The sequence below is a fragment of the Rhipicephalus microplus genome, chromosome X (assembly GCF_043290135.1).
Source record: "Rhipicephalus microplus isolate Deutch F79 chromosome X, USDA_Rmic, whole genome shotgun sequence".
Taxonomy (NCBI): domain Eukaryota; kingdom Metazoa; phylum Arthropoda; class Arachnida; order Ixodida; family Ixodidae; genus Rhipicephalus; species Rhipicephalus microplus.
In genome coordinates, this window is record NC_134710.1 from 149,399,965 (window position 1) to 149,414,477 (window position 14,513).

General features: G+C 43.2%; 1 protein-coding gene across 1 annotated transcript; it reads left to right on the top strand.

Moving 5' to 3' along the window:
- Positions 1 to 3,248: 3,248 nt before the first annotated feature.
- Positions 3,249 to 13,098, top strand: LOC119175501 (uncharacterized). Its single transcript, XM_037426430.2, has 4 exons — positions 3,249 to 3,449; positions 9,529 to 9,621; positions 10,386 to 10,969; positions 12,931 to 13,098. The coding sequence occupies exons 1-3, from the start codon at positions 3,438 to 3,440 to the stop codon at positions 10,929 to 10,931; spliced, it is 651 nt and encodes a 216-aa protein (XP_037282327.1). The 5' UTR covers positions 3,249 to 3,437; the 3' UTR covers positions 10,932 to 10,969; positions 12,931 to 13,098.
- The last annotated feature ends 1,415 nt before the right edge of the window (positions 13,099 to 14,513 follow it).

The following is a 14,513-nucleotide window of genomic DNA, read 5'->3' on the forward strand; positions in this document are numbered from 1 at the left end:
AAGTGTATTTCTTTACCCCACCCTGTAACGACCTTTGGCTAACAGTATCAATAAATGAATAAATAAATAAATAAATAAATAAATAAATAATGTCGTTGAGTTCGTTTATTTAACTCGGACATCTCGCACGCCACGACAATATCGTAATCGTATGATTCACTTTGCATATATCGCAATATACTAAAAATGATAGCACACGTGAAAAGGGGTAATGACCTGCCATTTAATGAATAACATGGCATGCATGTTGTGCCTGTCACCACATAAATTACATATATGACTGGATACTGTTTCGGATGTTTCTTTAACTAGCATACGAGAACATGCGTGACATAAATGCATGACATGCATGATATAAATGGCATGGCTTGATACTTCTTAATAAATGAATTCCATGAATCACGTGTTGCCATCGTCACAGACACTCTTCAGAAAAACAAAAAAGAGTGAAAAAACCCAGAAAAGCATCAGCGCAAAATGGGAAGAATAAGACAATATGAGAATCATGGAAAGGAAGTAAAAAATAATGAGGAATATACACAACTATGCTGAAACCTTCCTGAAAGTCGGTAAATAGAAAACCCTGTACATTGTGAAAAACTGTTTTAGGACAGTGTGGATCTGAAGCAAAAACAATGACACTGGACTGTGAAAAACATCAAGATCGTGAAAGTTAACATTATAGAGTCTTTGTATTCTGGGAACAGTAGAGTGTTGAAAGAACTTTGCAGGTATTACATTATACCCAAGATTTTTGGCCATGGACGCACGGATGAATTGATGGACAGACTTTTGGCCGTTATTCACCAAAGAACACTACGAATCTGAAAGTGAGAGCTGCTGTGAATTCGTTTCTTCATTCTGCCCTCCCTTCATTCATGCGCTGTGTTGTTCTTCTGATTGGAAAGCTCCAAAGACTGCCATATGCTGCCTATGCATTAAACAATAAACACAAGAACGTAGAAGTTCAAGCCTTCAATTTTTCTGGAACTTACTCCGTTTCATAGCTGCGTTAATATAGTATTCTCTCCGGAATTCAGCTCTGTAACAGCATTCCCTACATTTTCAACCTCATTCCCGTTCCCAACTTGGCACGCTTGGGAGGAGTACCTGATCGGCTACTATCTTTAGGTGCGTGCTCTGGCAGCAGCCAGCTCCAATGGCATCCCGGAATATGGCCTGGCCATTCAAACATGCAGTGCTATAAGCAGCAACTTTCTGGTTAATGTTCTCAAACAAAAATGTTTTCTACCTTCATCTGCTCTGAATTGTGACAAGCCTTTTTGATTCGGTAAAATTTTCGCTTCTTCATTGTGAAACATTTTACAGCGAAAGCTGTTATAAAATCACAACACGGTTCCAGTGCGGCATCGTAGTTGTCCGCCGCTGGTGTCCATTACTACTATCGCACTAACTAAGAAAAAACTCAGTAAATAAAAAACACCAAGGACACAATGGAATTCGAGGCAGGATCCCCCACTGACAGCCCGGTATTCTACCTATAAGCCACACGGCTACTTGGAACTCGTTTTTGAAGTAGCCTTAAGCGGGCTTGATGTAGGGAAATGAATGACATTAATATGACTAATAAAGCGGTATAGATTGTCAAAGGAACAACCAGGCTTCACATATAGCAAATAGTGTAACAAGTAGGTCTTTTCAAATGATCCAACTCATTACAAAAGCTTCTTCTTGATCACTTATTAAATGTGACGGATACCCACTTCAGGCACAATCCTTCAGGCATAATAAGTGTGTAGCGGATACCACGCTTCTCCGAATAATGGTGAAATAAAGCATAATGAACGCTGGCCAACTACACAAAAATTATTGTTCGCGTTCCGCAGGAAGTTATTTTCCTTCCTTCTTTATGTATGGCATAGTAAGTGCTCAGCAAGTGTATTTGTAGCAGTTACCTAGAGAGCGGTTAGAAAAGGTTCTGAAAGGCTGCTCTTCCAACTTTCGCTGTGACTGAGCGACGCGTTCCGCTCAGGCCTGGCGTTTTTTTTATTCGTGCTGTGCATGTCAATCGTGTTTTATTAAAGAGAAATGCAATATCAACAGTTGCCCCTAAGATTTGTCACACTTAGAAGGTGTACTGCTGCTACCCTGCACATATCTCCTTACCGCTGTGTGTCAACAACGAAAATTACGTACACCTGCAGTGCCGACAGCAGCACTTTCCATGATGTGTATTTCGTTTCTGTATCCTATTTTAGTAAAGGACGAGTCGTCATGCCAGGTGCGCCGTTGCGCGAACCATCGTACTTTTATTGGCCATTTATTTCTATAGCACGGCTTATCGATGTGAACACGATTCGTCAAACTATGCGGTAAGCCGGAATCTCTGGTGTTTAATCTTTCTTGTCTCTCATTTAGGGCCATGGCAATTCGCCCCGGGTCAACTTGATAGCTCTTGTGAAACTAGGTAACGGATGTAATGCTGTTTGATGCCCACTGTTTGCTCGTCACATGTCTGTCGGGCGCTGCCTTCTTTTTTGACCTTCTACCCCAACAGTGCTCAATAATCGTTACATTCTGACAGATGACACGTTCGTCAGGAGCTTAACTTGGCGCACTCATTGCGAACTGCCAGCATGGCCCTCAGGTGTCACCGGTTGATAGACAAGTCCTTTATATTGGCAAGCGTATGATGAATCGAACTGCAGACGTTTTTATCACGTAGTTTTTTTTTTACTGGCGCACCGACGATAGCCAAATGAGACACAGAACAGCAGACGCTGTCAAGCGCTTGGCAAGTGATCGGCCGCAAAATCGGGACGGCCGGGAAAGTGGCTTCAACCGCGAGAAGGTGAAACGTGACGGCTCTGACAAGGTCTCGGCAAACAGGCATGCGTCGGAGTGTTGCTATCAGGGCGCGCGCCTTGTTTCTTAAAACGAGAGACATTCCGCGGTGGAAACGCGTGCACAGGTGTTAAGAGGCGCAGAGCACGCTCTGACTGACCAAGCGGGAAGGCACGCACGTGAAAACGCATCAAGGCTGGGGCAAGACGAGAGCGCGAAGCGCGCACGAGCCCGTGATTTGGCGATAATGCTCGGCCGACCCGATTCCTGGCCTGCAGTGGCGACGGGAGCCACTGGAGAACAAAGCCCGTGTTCGCTCTCCCCATCCTACGGCCGATACAATACCGTTTTGTTGGCTGCCGCGCGGGAGAAACAATAAGGGCCGCCCGGAATGGTCCAAGACAGCAGGGCAGCGGATGACGCAATAATGGCCCCAAAAGGCGGTCACTCCTCCTTCCATCCGGCGCCTCGGGGTCGAGCGAGGGGGCCTCTGGGCGCGGCAGTTTCCTCCGCCGGAGGAGGAACTATAAAATCCTCCGGACGGCTCATCAAGCGGTCACAGTGAAAGGAGCGCCTCCGCATACACCTGACTGGAATACGTAGTGCACCTGACGGGAGGGAAACCCAGCAACATGATCGCCAAGGTACGTGCGTCCACGTGCGTCGCCGGTGACACTCGGCACGAGGGACAGTTCTTGCCTCGTGGCGCGCACTCTGGCCGTGGTATACGGGCGTAGCAATGTTTAGCACCTACTTGCTCTCGTCAGCCGCCACCAGCTTGACACAGGGAGTTGTTTCACTCCAACGTCGGCCTTGCGAAAGAAGCGCTATGCTTCAGGTGATGTGTCGCTCTATGGGCGGACCCACGAAGATGCGCAAGAGGTAGTGAATGATGTGAAAAAATGAATTCAGGTGTCCGCTGCATTACCGCATAAACCAGCAGCGTCTCGGTAAAAACACACACTGCTTCTAGTGTAGTATTGACAATCTACTTCGACTGTAGATTTTTGTTATACGTATTTGTTCATCAAATGCATCAAGGCAAAGACAAACATATCTATGGGAAGTGTTTTAAGTGCAGGTTATGAATATCTAAGGAAACAAATCTGTGTGAGATATGAATCAGGTGCAGGGTGTAAGAAGGGCTTCCAAGGAGTGGTGCAATCGGTTTGGCTGGTGTGTACATGTATGGTGCATCGACGTATTGAGCTATACTCAGACCAAAATGGGCTTTCTCAGAATGTCTGTATAGTTGTTTTCTGGTTAGATCAAGAAGATGCAAAAGTACGCAAAACAATATTTTTTTTGCAATTCTGGCCTTTATTAACGCTAGCCTGAAGTGACCTGCAATGTAAGCTTTCACATAAGCCCGCTTCCCCACTCTTTCCATTTATCTTTTTTCTTCGATAGAACTAGAGCGGAATCTGAAAGTATTGCTTAAATTAATAATAATGATCTTCAATACTGGTCTAAACCCATTTTAAGGTAGCCAAATCCTCAACATGTGTCTTAAAGAAAAAATGAAGATAACCGAGCAGTCGAACAAAGTGATTGAACTTGAATGACACGAAAGTTCCTTGACATAGATATTCATGTGCCAATTGAGGAGGGCAAGGCACAACTTGTAGCTGTTAGCTATCTGCGTCACGATGATGAAGGTGATATTCTATGTTCATCGAGGAAACAACTCAAATAAAAAGTATATGCACAGATATTTACAACACATATCTAAATACATCTTTCTCCGCACCCTTTGCATGATACGTTCATTCTGGCGGATTGGCAAATGATAGGTACATGTGCTGTTGCATATATCATGTGTCGAAGTTTTCTATTAGTACGCGCCCCCCGAGAATCAAGGTATCCTTTAGGCCAGAAAGTTACGATGATTGCTAAACTTCTGACTTCACTATGTCGAAAGAACGTAGAGCGTGTGACCTAAGTTACCCAAGCGGTGATAACAACGCGAGCGCTACATGTGCATTGGATGCCGTAGCGTTCTTGCTGAAAGTGAACAAATTCAAGGTCCAATTCATTGACCTCTTATGGAATACAAGTGCCGACATTTCACTATTGTGCTCAGAGAGCTGAACAAACATTTATAACGACACGTAGTTTTTTTTTCTTCCCATGTCAAGTGCGCGTCCATGGCACCATTGCTATTGAGTGAAACAGAAACAATGAGAATCTCCGCGAGCCAAAACAAATATCTCAATCGCAAATAGTAAAATCGCGCACCTTTTTATTTCCTCTGCTTCCCCCCCCCCCAAAAATCTGTTTCCACCTGTAGGGTAGCAAACCGGTTACCATAGTCTTTTTAACCTGCGTACTTTCTTTTCTCTACCATTTATTCTTTCACTGCCATATGCCTGAGGTTAGGCCTAAGTTGCATTAGCCTCTTCAAATAGGCAGCAATTGGTGATTGATTGTTATGTGGTGTTTAGCGTCCCCAAACCACCTCATGATTATGCGAGACGCCGTAGTGGAGGGCTACGGAAATTTCGATTACCTGGGGTTCTTTAACAACTGTAGTTTGCCTGGTATGCTTGGCCGCTTAAACCTTAGTATCTCAGACGTTAATAAAATTCAGGTGTGTCCTCAGACATTGGTCAAACCAATATTGTCTCAGAAGAGAGGCACCGAACACGGGTTCTGTGTCCTTCCCCATCTCTGTGAATTATTGTTCTTGATTCCGCACTTCAAACACGAAGTTCCTCAATTATTAGTCTGATGGTGTCGTTCGCATTTCTGTGCGATTGTACTTGCATGTTTCGTCACAATAGATGGTGTGACAAGCATGAACAGACACAACAGAAGAGACTAAGACAACACAAATGTCCGAAGCTCGAAAATCTCACCTTTTGTGTCCGTGTTTGAACTCATTACCTTCTTTTATAATGAATCCTTATGAACTAGTAGATAAAGTTTCTGGCGCTGTATGCTTGTAGGTTGGACATGCACCAATCCTCAAGCGTGAAGAGCTTGCATCAAATTAAGTGTCCGCTGCAGCTATGGCAAATAATTTAGAACGCACAAGCTATCCTCCATTACTTATTGAAGACTTTTCGGTGCTTCGCCACTCTGAACGATTAATTTACCATGACCGAAGTCACGAAGTTGGGTAACTTTTTCTTCCTGCTCTCTCACATTCTGCTCTCTCGCACGCTTTCATCTTTCCGCGCTGTTGCACTCTGCTATATTACATGACTAGTAGCATTCGTTATACAACCATCCACGCACGCCGATATCTTGGCACGAGATATGTAAAGTAAGCGCACCGTAGTGGCGCTAGCGAAAAAGGAAAGAAAGAACGGCATTGTCTGACCTGTCATTCTTTTTTTCATTATTTTCCCCTGACTATTAACAAAAAGTTCGTGGTTAACCTCCTTGCCTTCCCTCTTCTGGCTTTCTCTTTCTCGCGTGGTAGGAATGTTTCCGTAGGTATGTGGGCCTGGTTTCATGCCACATGAATTAAAAGAGATTACATGCCCAAATGCCGGTTTCCCATCCGAACAGCCTTATGTTCAAACTATTAGGCAAAAATCGTGCGCGCAGTATATATTCTTATGCTAGATACAGCGTTGGGCCAAGAGTTAGGGTGCTCGTGCGCTGACCCAAAAGTCGTGGTGGTCACATTTCTGTGGAGGTGAAGTGCTACAAGCACGCGCGCTATACGATTTCAGTTCACGATAAATAATTTGTTCGGAGCCATCCACTTTGACCCATCAAACGCCACAATACGTCATAGTTACGCCATAGTGAGCTGACGCTTTGAGACGAATGTCACCTGAGCCACCACCGATTAAAAATTAAGCCACAGAATCAGGATGTAAGCCTATCGATTAATTTCGTGCTTGTATCTCAGCACGGAGATTGACAGCGCACCACTTTCTCTACGTATTCATGGGAGATAACATTCTCATTCGCTGCATCACATCCGACATCAGATCACATGGCCAAGTTCTTTCCTCTACCAACTGTAAACCATGCCGATAGTCGATTTTATAGACGAAATTTATGCCTTAAGGATGATATTATGTCATGTTGGAAAATTTTCGAAATGATTTCTCTGGCAAGTACAAACACAAAAACCAGTTTTTATCATTGCTTTCGTCGTCACGCTGTCGTCATCGTCGTGATCACCTTGCAATTCTGTCATCGCAGAAATCACTCATGTCAGTTACATGATGGCCCGCTTAACTAAACGCATCGGTTACTCTGGTAACGCGTTGTAGAACCTCAAGCGGTGTTCGACAACTACCTACGTGTAGTATACACCTCATAGCATGCATCACCCCAAGGCGTGAGTTGGGCACGTACTTATTTATTAAGTGAATTGCTAAGTACTTTACAAATATTTTAGAACCTCATCACAAATTATCAATAATGTGCATACAAAAATTCCTTTAACTGAAAGTATGAGAACCGTTGATATTATAAAACATGCTTACCTTTGCCCGCTGGTTTATTACCTAGCACGGACAACTGCTGAAGAAGTGATTCAGCAAAGTAAAAACGAAGACTGAGGTACATTTGCAGTTATGTATGGCTTTAAGTTTTCTTTAACGAAAAGAGGACAAAAGCTCAAGACGAAGGGTGGCTGATATAATTCAGCAAAGGTTCTAAGCCGTCTTAGTTTAATAAACTTGTTTTGAACATCAAATACCTCTCTGAAAATGCGTAAAGGAGTAAGTAGAAAAAGTACTGAAATGTAGTGAGTGGCAAAGCTCATTTATCCGCCGCTCGTCATTACTGCGTAACACCGTTGGGAGCCGTCGCTAACATTTATGACGCTATTGCAACTGGGCAATTTTTGTTATTTTGATTCATCCTTTTGTCGGAGCAATTTTTCTAGGCATATTGGTCCCCTTTCGTATTCGAATCGGCAAAAAGCACAGCGCACAAAAAACATAAAACTATTTGAAGACAAAATTACGAAGTTTTTTAAGTTCACACGATGCTTTGGTTTATGCATGCAATACTAGGGTACTCCGTAGTAATTATGCCCATTTAAGAATTCCGAATGCACATCTAAATGTCAGCGCGTGAAGTTTTTTTTTTTTGCATTTCACGGCCCTCTAAATGTCAACGCCGCGTCAGGATTGAATCAGTGACCTCGAACTCAGCGGCGCAATGCGATCACCATGACATACTCTGTTGAGCGTTGCAAGGAGAAAGCACACAAACCAGCTGAATATTGTCTCCACAACCTGGATCGTGTCTTTCGGAGATCGCAGGTTTCTTTTTCGTTTCCTTTCTCTCTTTTTTTGCGCGTGAATTCTACGCAGTTTGCAGCGCACGATATAGCATGTACTGTAGCACTTGTTTCATTCCAGTGATAAACGAAACGTCCCGCGAGAATAAATTATTGTGCCTAATCTAAACTCCCTATATGCACGAACCTAAGAGGCAATGTCTCTCAAAAGAAATGATACTTCGAGTGCTCCGGAAGGTATTATTAGTTCGGGATACTTGCATGTGCATGCTCGACCTCAGGAGTTATATGTTAATACTTCTGAAAAAATTGTTAAAGAAAAGCTGACGTACAATACCAGTAGCACTTTTTTATTCTTTTATTTCAGCCCACCTTATATTTTAATGTATTGTAGGTATATTGTGTTTACAGAGAACGGGCATGCTATAGTTTACAACAAAAGCTACGTTTTGCTGTTTGAGCAAAAATACAACTTTGTAAGAGATAGAAGGACCGATGAACCCAGGACTTAGCAGTCAAGAATCGAGTAACGCTCTGTGGAAATTACTCGTTTCGATTGCAATGTTGAGGTGGCAAGTTAAAAAAAAATGGAATGAAGAAAACAAGAGCAAGAACTACTATTCATTAGTGGAATGCGAACGCCTCAGCTGCAGCGTATTACGCGTGCGATGCTGCGCTGTTTATGGTGACAGCTATACCCCTTTTTCAACGTGGCACTATTAATTATATGTTTACAAATTTTGACAGTGCGCTTGTTAGCGTCAAAAATGTCCATGGCAGTAGATGTGGCACATGCAATGGACCGCTCTATAGAGTCCCGTCGGGTGGGAAAGTCAGGTTGTGAAATTTGAGGACATCTCTAATTCCAACTTAATAATAATAATAAGTGGGGCATTATGTCCTGAAGCCACGATATGATTATGAGAGATGCCGTTGTGTAGGGGCTTCGGATATTTCGACAATCTGGTCTTCTTTAACGTGCACTGATATCACACAGTACATGGGCCTCTGCCATTAAGCCTCCATGGAATTGCGACCACCGTAGGCGGGGTCAAAACCGTGACCTTCGGGTCAGCAGCTGAGCTCTCTAGCCCCATATCCACTTAGGTGTAGTGGAAGGCCATCATGCCATCGTTCCAGCTATTGTTATTACCTACTGCTACGTTTAAAGCTACTATAGAGCTCAAACGTACTGAGGATATTGGCACTGAATGAATATGCACTGCCTATACGCTGCCCCTTAGCAATTTACCAAGCTAGCAGCGCCATGAAATAAATATGCCATCACTTTTCATGTGCAGAAATCCACATGGTATTGAAAAACGCTAGTGTTTTTGTCTGAATAAAGTGAGGCAATTCTTTTTTGATTAAGGTTGCCTTGTCGGAGCTTATCAAATGCCAGATAGCGTAGATACGTATTCAGTTTAAATAAATAACGCCAACATGCAAACCACAACTCCTGTTTCTTTCCTTATGTGTATTTTTTTTCTTTCTTAATGTATACGCAGTGCATCTCTTCACTCCTTTGCCTGGCAGTCACCGTCAATGCCGGCATTGTTGCGACTAGCGGAGGCCACAGCGTGCAGCATCGGAAACAGGATGTGAGTTAACCTACGCGTAATTTCACTCATACGTTTTACTATGCAAGAAGAGAGGTTGGTTTGCTGAACTCCCAAACTACAATAACCTGTTTTATAGCACTAAGGTGCAAAATTTGAAATAGATGTAGTAGCCAACATTGTAACTTTGTAGAGAAGCTTCAAGTTACGCGTGCGTATGGGTTACTTGTGCGTACGTCGTTGGTCTTTGATGAAGATACTGACAAACGAAGTGGAGTGAGCAAAGGCACCTCTAGAATTCATAGCTAAACTTAGTTTCATTTGATTGAAATCTGAGAATAGCTTCGAAGATCACCTGGGCCTAAGCTTCACGCTTGTTGAGATGTGTACTAGCGTGAAGTTGCTGATCCTTCTCAAATATACCTTTCTCATAGTAAAACTGTAGCTAATGCGTTCAGTGTGGGAATAGCGAAAATCGCGATGTTTTAAAATTGGAAGTGAAGTGCAAAGTTGGGGTTGGAATGGAATGGAATTAAAAAACCTTATTTAATGAAAAAACTTTAAATTGGGGTTCTGCTTTAATAATTATCATTTCCTTTAAAAAGTGATCTTTACATAACTGAAATTATCTACCAGTCTACCCATTTTCAGCGACGCTGTAATACTCTCTACGCTACTGTAATGCTCGTCTTGCAAGCGACTGATGTGATACATGCTTACACTTTCGGTGCCAATCACATCGGAGTCGCATCTCGCGAGCACGTTCGTATTAGAGCCGCAGTAATACACGTTTTATTAAATTCCAGGATTACGGAAACTACCAGTTCGGCTATGACATCGTCAATGGTTACGGTGCTGTCAACGGCCGCCACGAAGCCGGAGGCGCATACGGCCCCGTGCATGGTTCCTACTACCTGGGTGACATTGACGGCCGCCACCGGCAGGTGCACTACGTGGCCGACAAGCTCGGGTTCCGCGCTGTTGTCAAGACCAACGAGCCTGGAACTAAGACGAGCGCGCCTGCGGCAGCTCCTTACGTGTCGGCCAATGGCAAGGCGGTGCCAGCGGCTTCAGTCCAAGCGGCTCCAGTCGCCATTGTGAAACCAGTGATCCCAGCTTACGGCGGACATCTTGGCTACGGTTACGGTGGAGGCTACGGAGGCGGCTACGGCCACGCGCCCGTAGCCGCTGCTGTGGTCGCGAAGGCTGCCGTTCCTGTGGCTGCTTACGCGGCAGCTCCCCACTACGGTTATGCTGGACTCGGTGGGCTTGGTCATGGCTACAGTCTTGGCTATGGTGGCTACGGAGGTTACGGGGGCTACGGAGGCTACGGACACGGCTATCTGGGATAAGCAGCCGCTTCCAAATGAACCAATTTATTGGGATCAAGGTGAGATCATACATTTTCAATAGTACAGTTTATCATTTTACACACGGTTTCTCTATGAGTGGAGGAACTCAACATCAATTTTCTTCGTGCAGTTATAGGGGACAGCTGTGGAACTTAAGTAGGTGGTGTTATACAGCAAATGAATGATGAAATGTGTACAGTTAGCTAAGGTCATTGACGTCAACGTAAAAAATTCACAGCGTATTCATATCGAATTTCGAAGCGAGTAAGTTCGGTTGCCCTCCAATCACCGTGTGTCGAATGCTGTCGTTGCAGTCACCACCAAAGTTCGTTCACTAATCTTCCTTTGTAGAATCAGAACACTCGACTTCCAATCAGTTCATTCGACCTTTAGAATGCAGAAGTTAGTGGTATTTCAATGCGAGATTGCTTAAGGTGGATCACTGCGCACCTACGAAGAAACGTAAGTAATTGTCTGTGTAAATAAGGTTTCGTCAAAAGGAATAGTATGCCTCAAACACGATGATACACCGTGATGAGAATGTTGACCAGGCTTCCGATCTCGTCGCTTTACTTTTATACCTAAATCACTCATCAAACAATCATAGCTGCTACATGAATAAGAAAGGCCAGGGTCTAATTTTTCCTCCCTACAACATAAAACTAACGCAAAAACGAGAATGGTTAAGCCTGTTCAGTCAAGCAGCAATAAATGTTGTAGCATATCACAACTTCGCGTAAGGTCTTACACAATTGCATTTTACTTGTGAATGAGTGTCATTGGGTTATCCATCTTATTCGAAGCCGCTAGGCCAGTTACTCGCATAGCTTTGAAACGACTTGGTCATGCTTTCTCATTTTCAGTGGGGAACTCTCAAGTAGCCGGTTATCACTTACGCGTGGATTCTGGTGCCACTCATCAAAAATCCTAACACAACTTGTCTCACGACGAATGTCAACTGAGTAACAAATATCACTAGGCCATGCATCAAAGCCTGTAGGATTAGGCGTGTGGGTACGACAGCATTATGAGGGCGAATCAGGGCAACCTACAAGAGGGTACAAAAGAGGGCAGACATAGTGGTAATTGATCAGCGCCCCGTGTCCTCTCTTCTGTTCCCTCCTGTCAGCTGCACTGATTTTCACTAATAATTATGCAACGACAAACCGTACTGCGCAGTTCTTCATAAATGCGTTGTTTCTGTCAATGCTGATTTCATTTAAAAAAAAGCTAATTCGCAGGCCGCACTCTGCTGACTATCAATGTAGCAAGCCTGCTGCAAAACTAGTCAGCAAGGTCTCAAGTCATCTGAAAGACTAGTTGTTAATTTCAGTGGTCCACATGTACGTATTAACACAAGTATTTACTAGGGTACCATTAGCAATCTTTATTGTCATAATTTAGAACACCATGAACTCTCCATCTTTTTTCCGTGAAGCATATTCTCATAATCAACGTCATATTTAAATATAGTTTTGAGTAGCGTACTTGGTGGAATCTTTTAGCCGGAGTGGTTTCACGTCCGAGTCATGAGCGCATACGCATGCTTGTGTTGTGTGATCGGTACTTTGTGCCGCGCGACCCAGACAAAAAGTGTTGTGATCTAGTGAATACTAATCAATGTTGATTCGCAGCGAGTTATTCATCAGGCACACAATTGGCACATAACGCACATAATGATTCATCAGGCACATAATGTTGTGGGTAAATCATGAATGCTTCGATTAAGGCTTTCCCTTCCTGCCGATGGAGACTGCCGTAGTTGTGCCCGGCTAAATGGCAATTGACAGCCTGAGCTCCTCCTCTTTATTCTGTGTCTTTGTGTGTTTAAGTATGCAAATATAATAATAATAATAATAATAATAATAATAATAATAATAATAATAATAATAATAATAATAATAATAATAATAATAAAACCTTATTTTGTTGTGACGAGCTCCTTATTTTACTTTGTTCTTACCGCATTCATGGTCTCACGTTATGGCTTATTTTCCAGGTGATGGCGTACTCGTCAGTGTTTCAAGTGTTGCCAAAGCAAGACTTCGTTGTTATCCATCTTCAGGTCCCGGTTCCTACATGATTCCATAATGTGTTCCTACACTTTTCTTGTTGACTCTGTTTGTTCGTGTAAATAAAGGTGTTTTTGACTGTCGTAAGACATTTATCCAAAGATATAATATTTTAACTATCAGAAGGATCTTTATGATTGGGTGATGCGAACATTGGGGTAATTCGCCCGAATGTGGCATGCTAGGAATATTCGTGATGAATTAAACTAGTGAAGTTTCAAATTAGTTTACTTCGTTTCACAGCTATGAAAACTGCAATACACACAATGTTAATGTAATGAAAAATTTACACGAGTTGCGACGTGATGATTGGCAGGCAGTATTTTTTCTCCTTATTATGCGAAATTCATAATTGGCGTAGCTTATCTCTCTCACCAGATTAGACAGTTTGAAGCATTTGTACAGAAGAGTGACAAAACTATCGAAAGCGTCGGAAACAACCGCTACCAGACACATCTAGATGGCGTGACCATCGTCAATCACATACCGGCGTCAGAATGAACTGAAATACGGGCAAAAAAAAATGCTTTCAGCATGCCGTCTTTAATTCATCATTTACACAGTTTTGTGCAGCACCTAGATTAGACTCGGCTGCTGACCCGCCGGTAGCGGGTTCAAATCCCGGCTGCGGCGGCTGAATTTCCGATGGAGGCGGAAATGGTGTAGGCCCGTGTGCTCAGATTTGGGTGCACGTTAAAGAACCCCAGGTGGTCGAAATTTCCGGAATCCTCCACTACGGCGTCTCTCATAATCATATGGTGGTTTTGGGACGTTAAACCCCACGTATCAATCAATCAACCTAGATTAGACATTCCGTATGATATCCTTAATGGGGTGAGTATTTCAATGAAAGAGAGAGAGAGAGAGATAATTTTTCAGAAGGCACAGTGTTTTGCGTGAGCTAATGCTCCTTAGCATGCTACTCAACAGAGTAAAGAAGGGCTCTTTCTCACCGTGATCAACTGGTCTAGTAAGTAAAAATGTATGCGGAAACTCAACTCAGGCGTTAGCTTTAAAGCCTTTAAAGCACAGCTATAACACGATGGGGACATTTCGAGGATACCAACACATCTCGGCTGCCATTCTGGGCCATTCTCTGCCATTCGTTTCATTCTGCACCCCTAAACCCAGCAAGAAATGCCTCGCTAAAATTTTCATTCTTTCAAAATGTACAGGGGTGGTCAAAACTTCCGAGGCTGCTGTCCCATGTATAACTATGGCAGCGCGGCTTGGAAACTTGATCACCGCTCAAGGAATCGGCATTGACAAATCAAACTTTTTGCGTTAGAACAATTCGAAAAAGTAAATGCCAGCATTTTGTCATGACAGATATGTTATTTCAAAAAGACTATTGACCAATTGTAGAATAAAGAAAAACTTAAGAAGAAGAACTTCATTGATGTCACTGCTTTATTATTATTATTATTATTATTAGTAGTAGTAGTAGTAGTAGTAGTAGTAGTAGTAGTATTAGTAGTATAACAGGGAGCCCTCTGAGACTGTATGCTAC

What these genes read in the sequence shown, in the direction of transcription:
- LOC119175501 (XM_037426430.2), top strand. An exon ending in TGCAGCATCGGAAACAGGAT is followed by an intron (nt 9,622 to 10,385) that starts GTGAGTTAACCT and finishes ATTAAATTCCAG; the next exon opens with GATTACGGAAACTACCAGTT.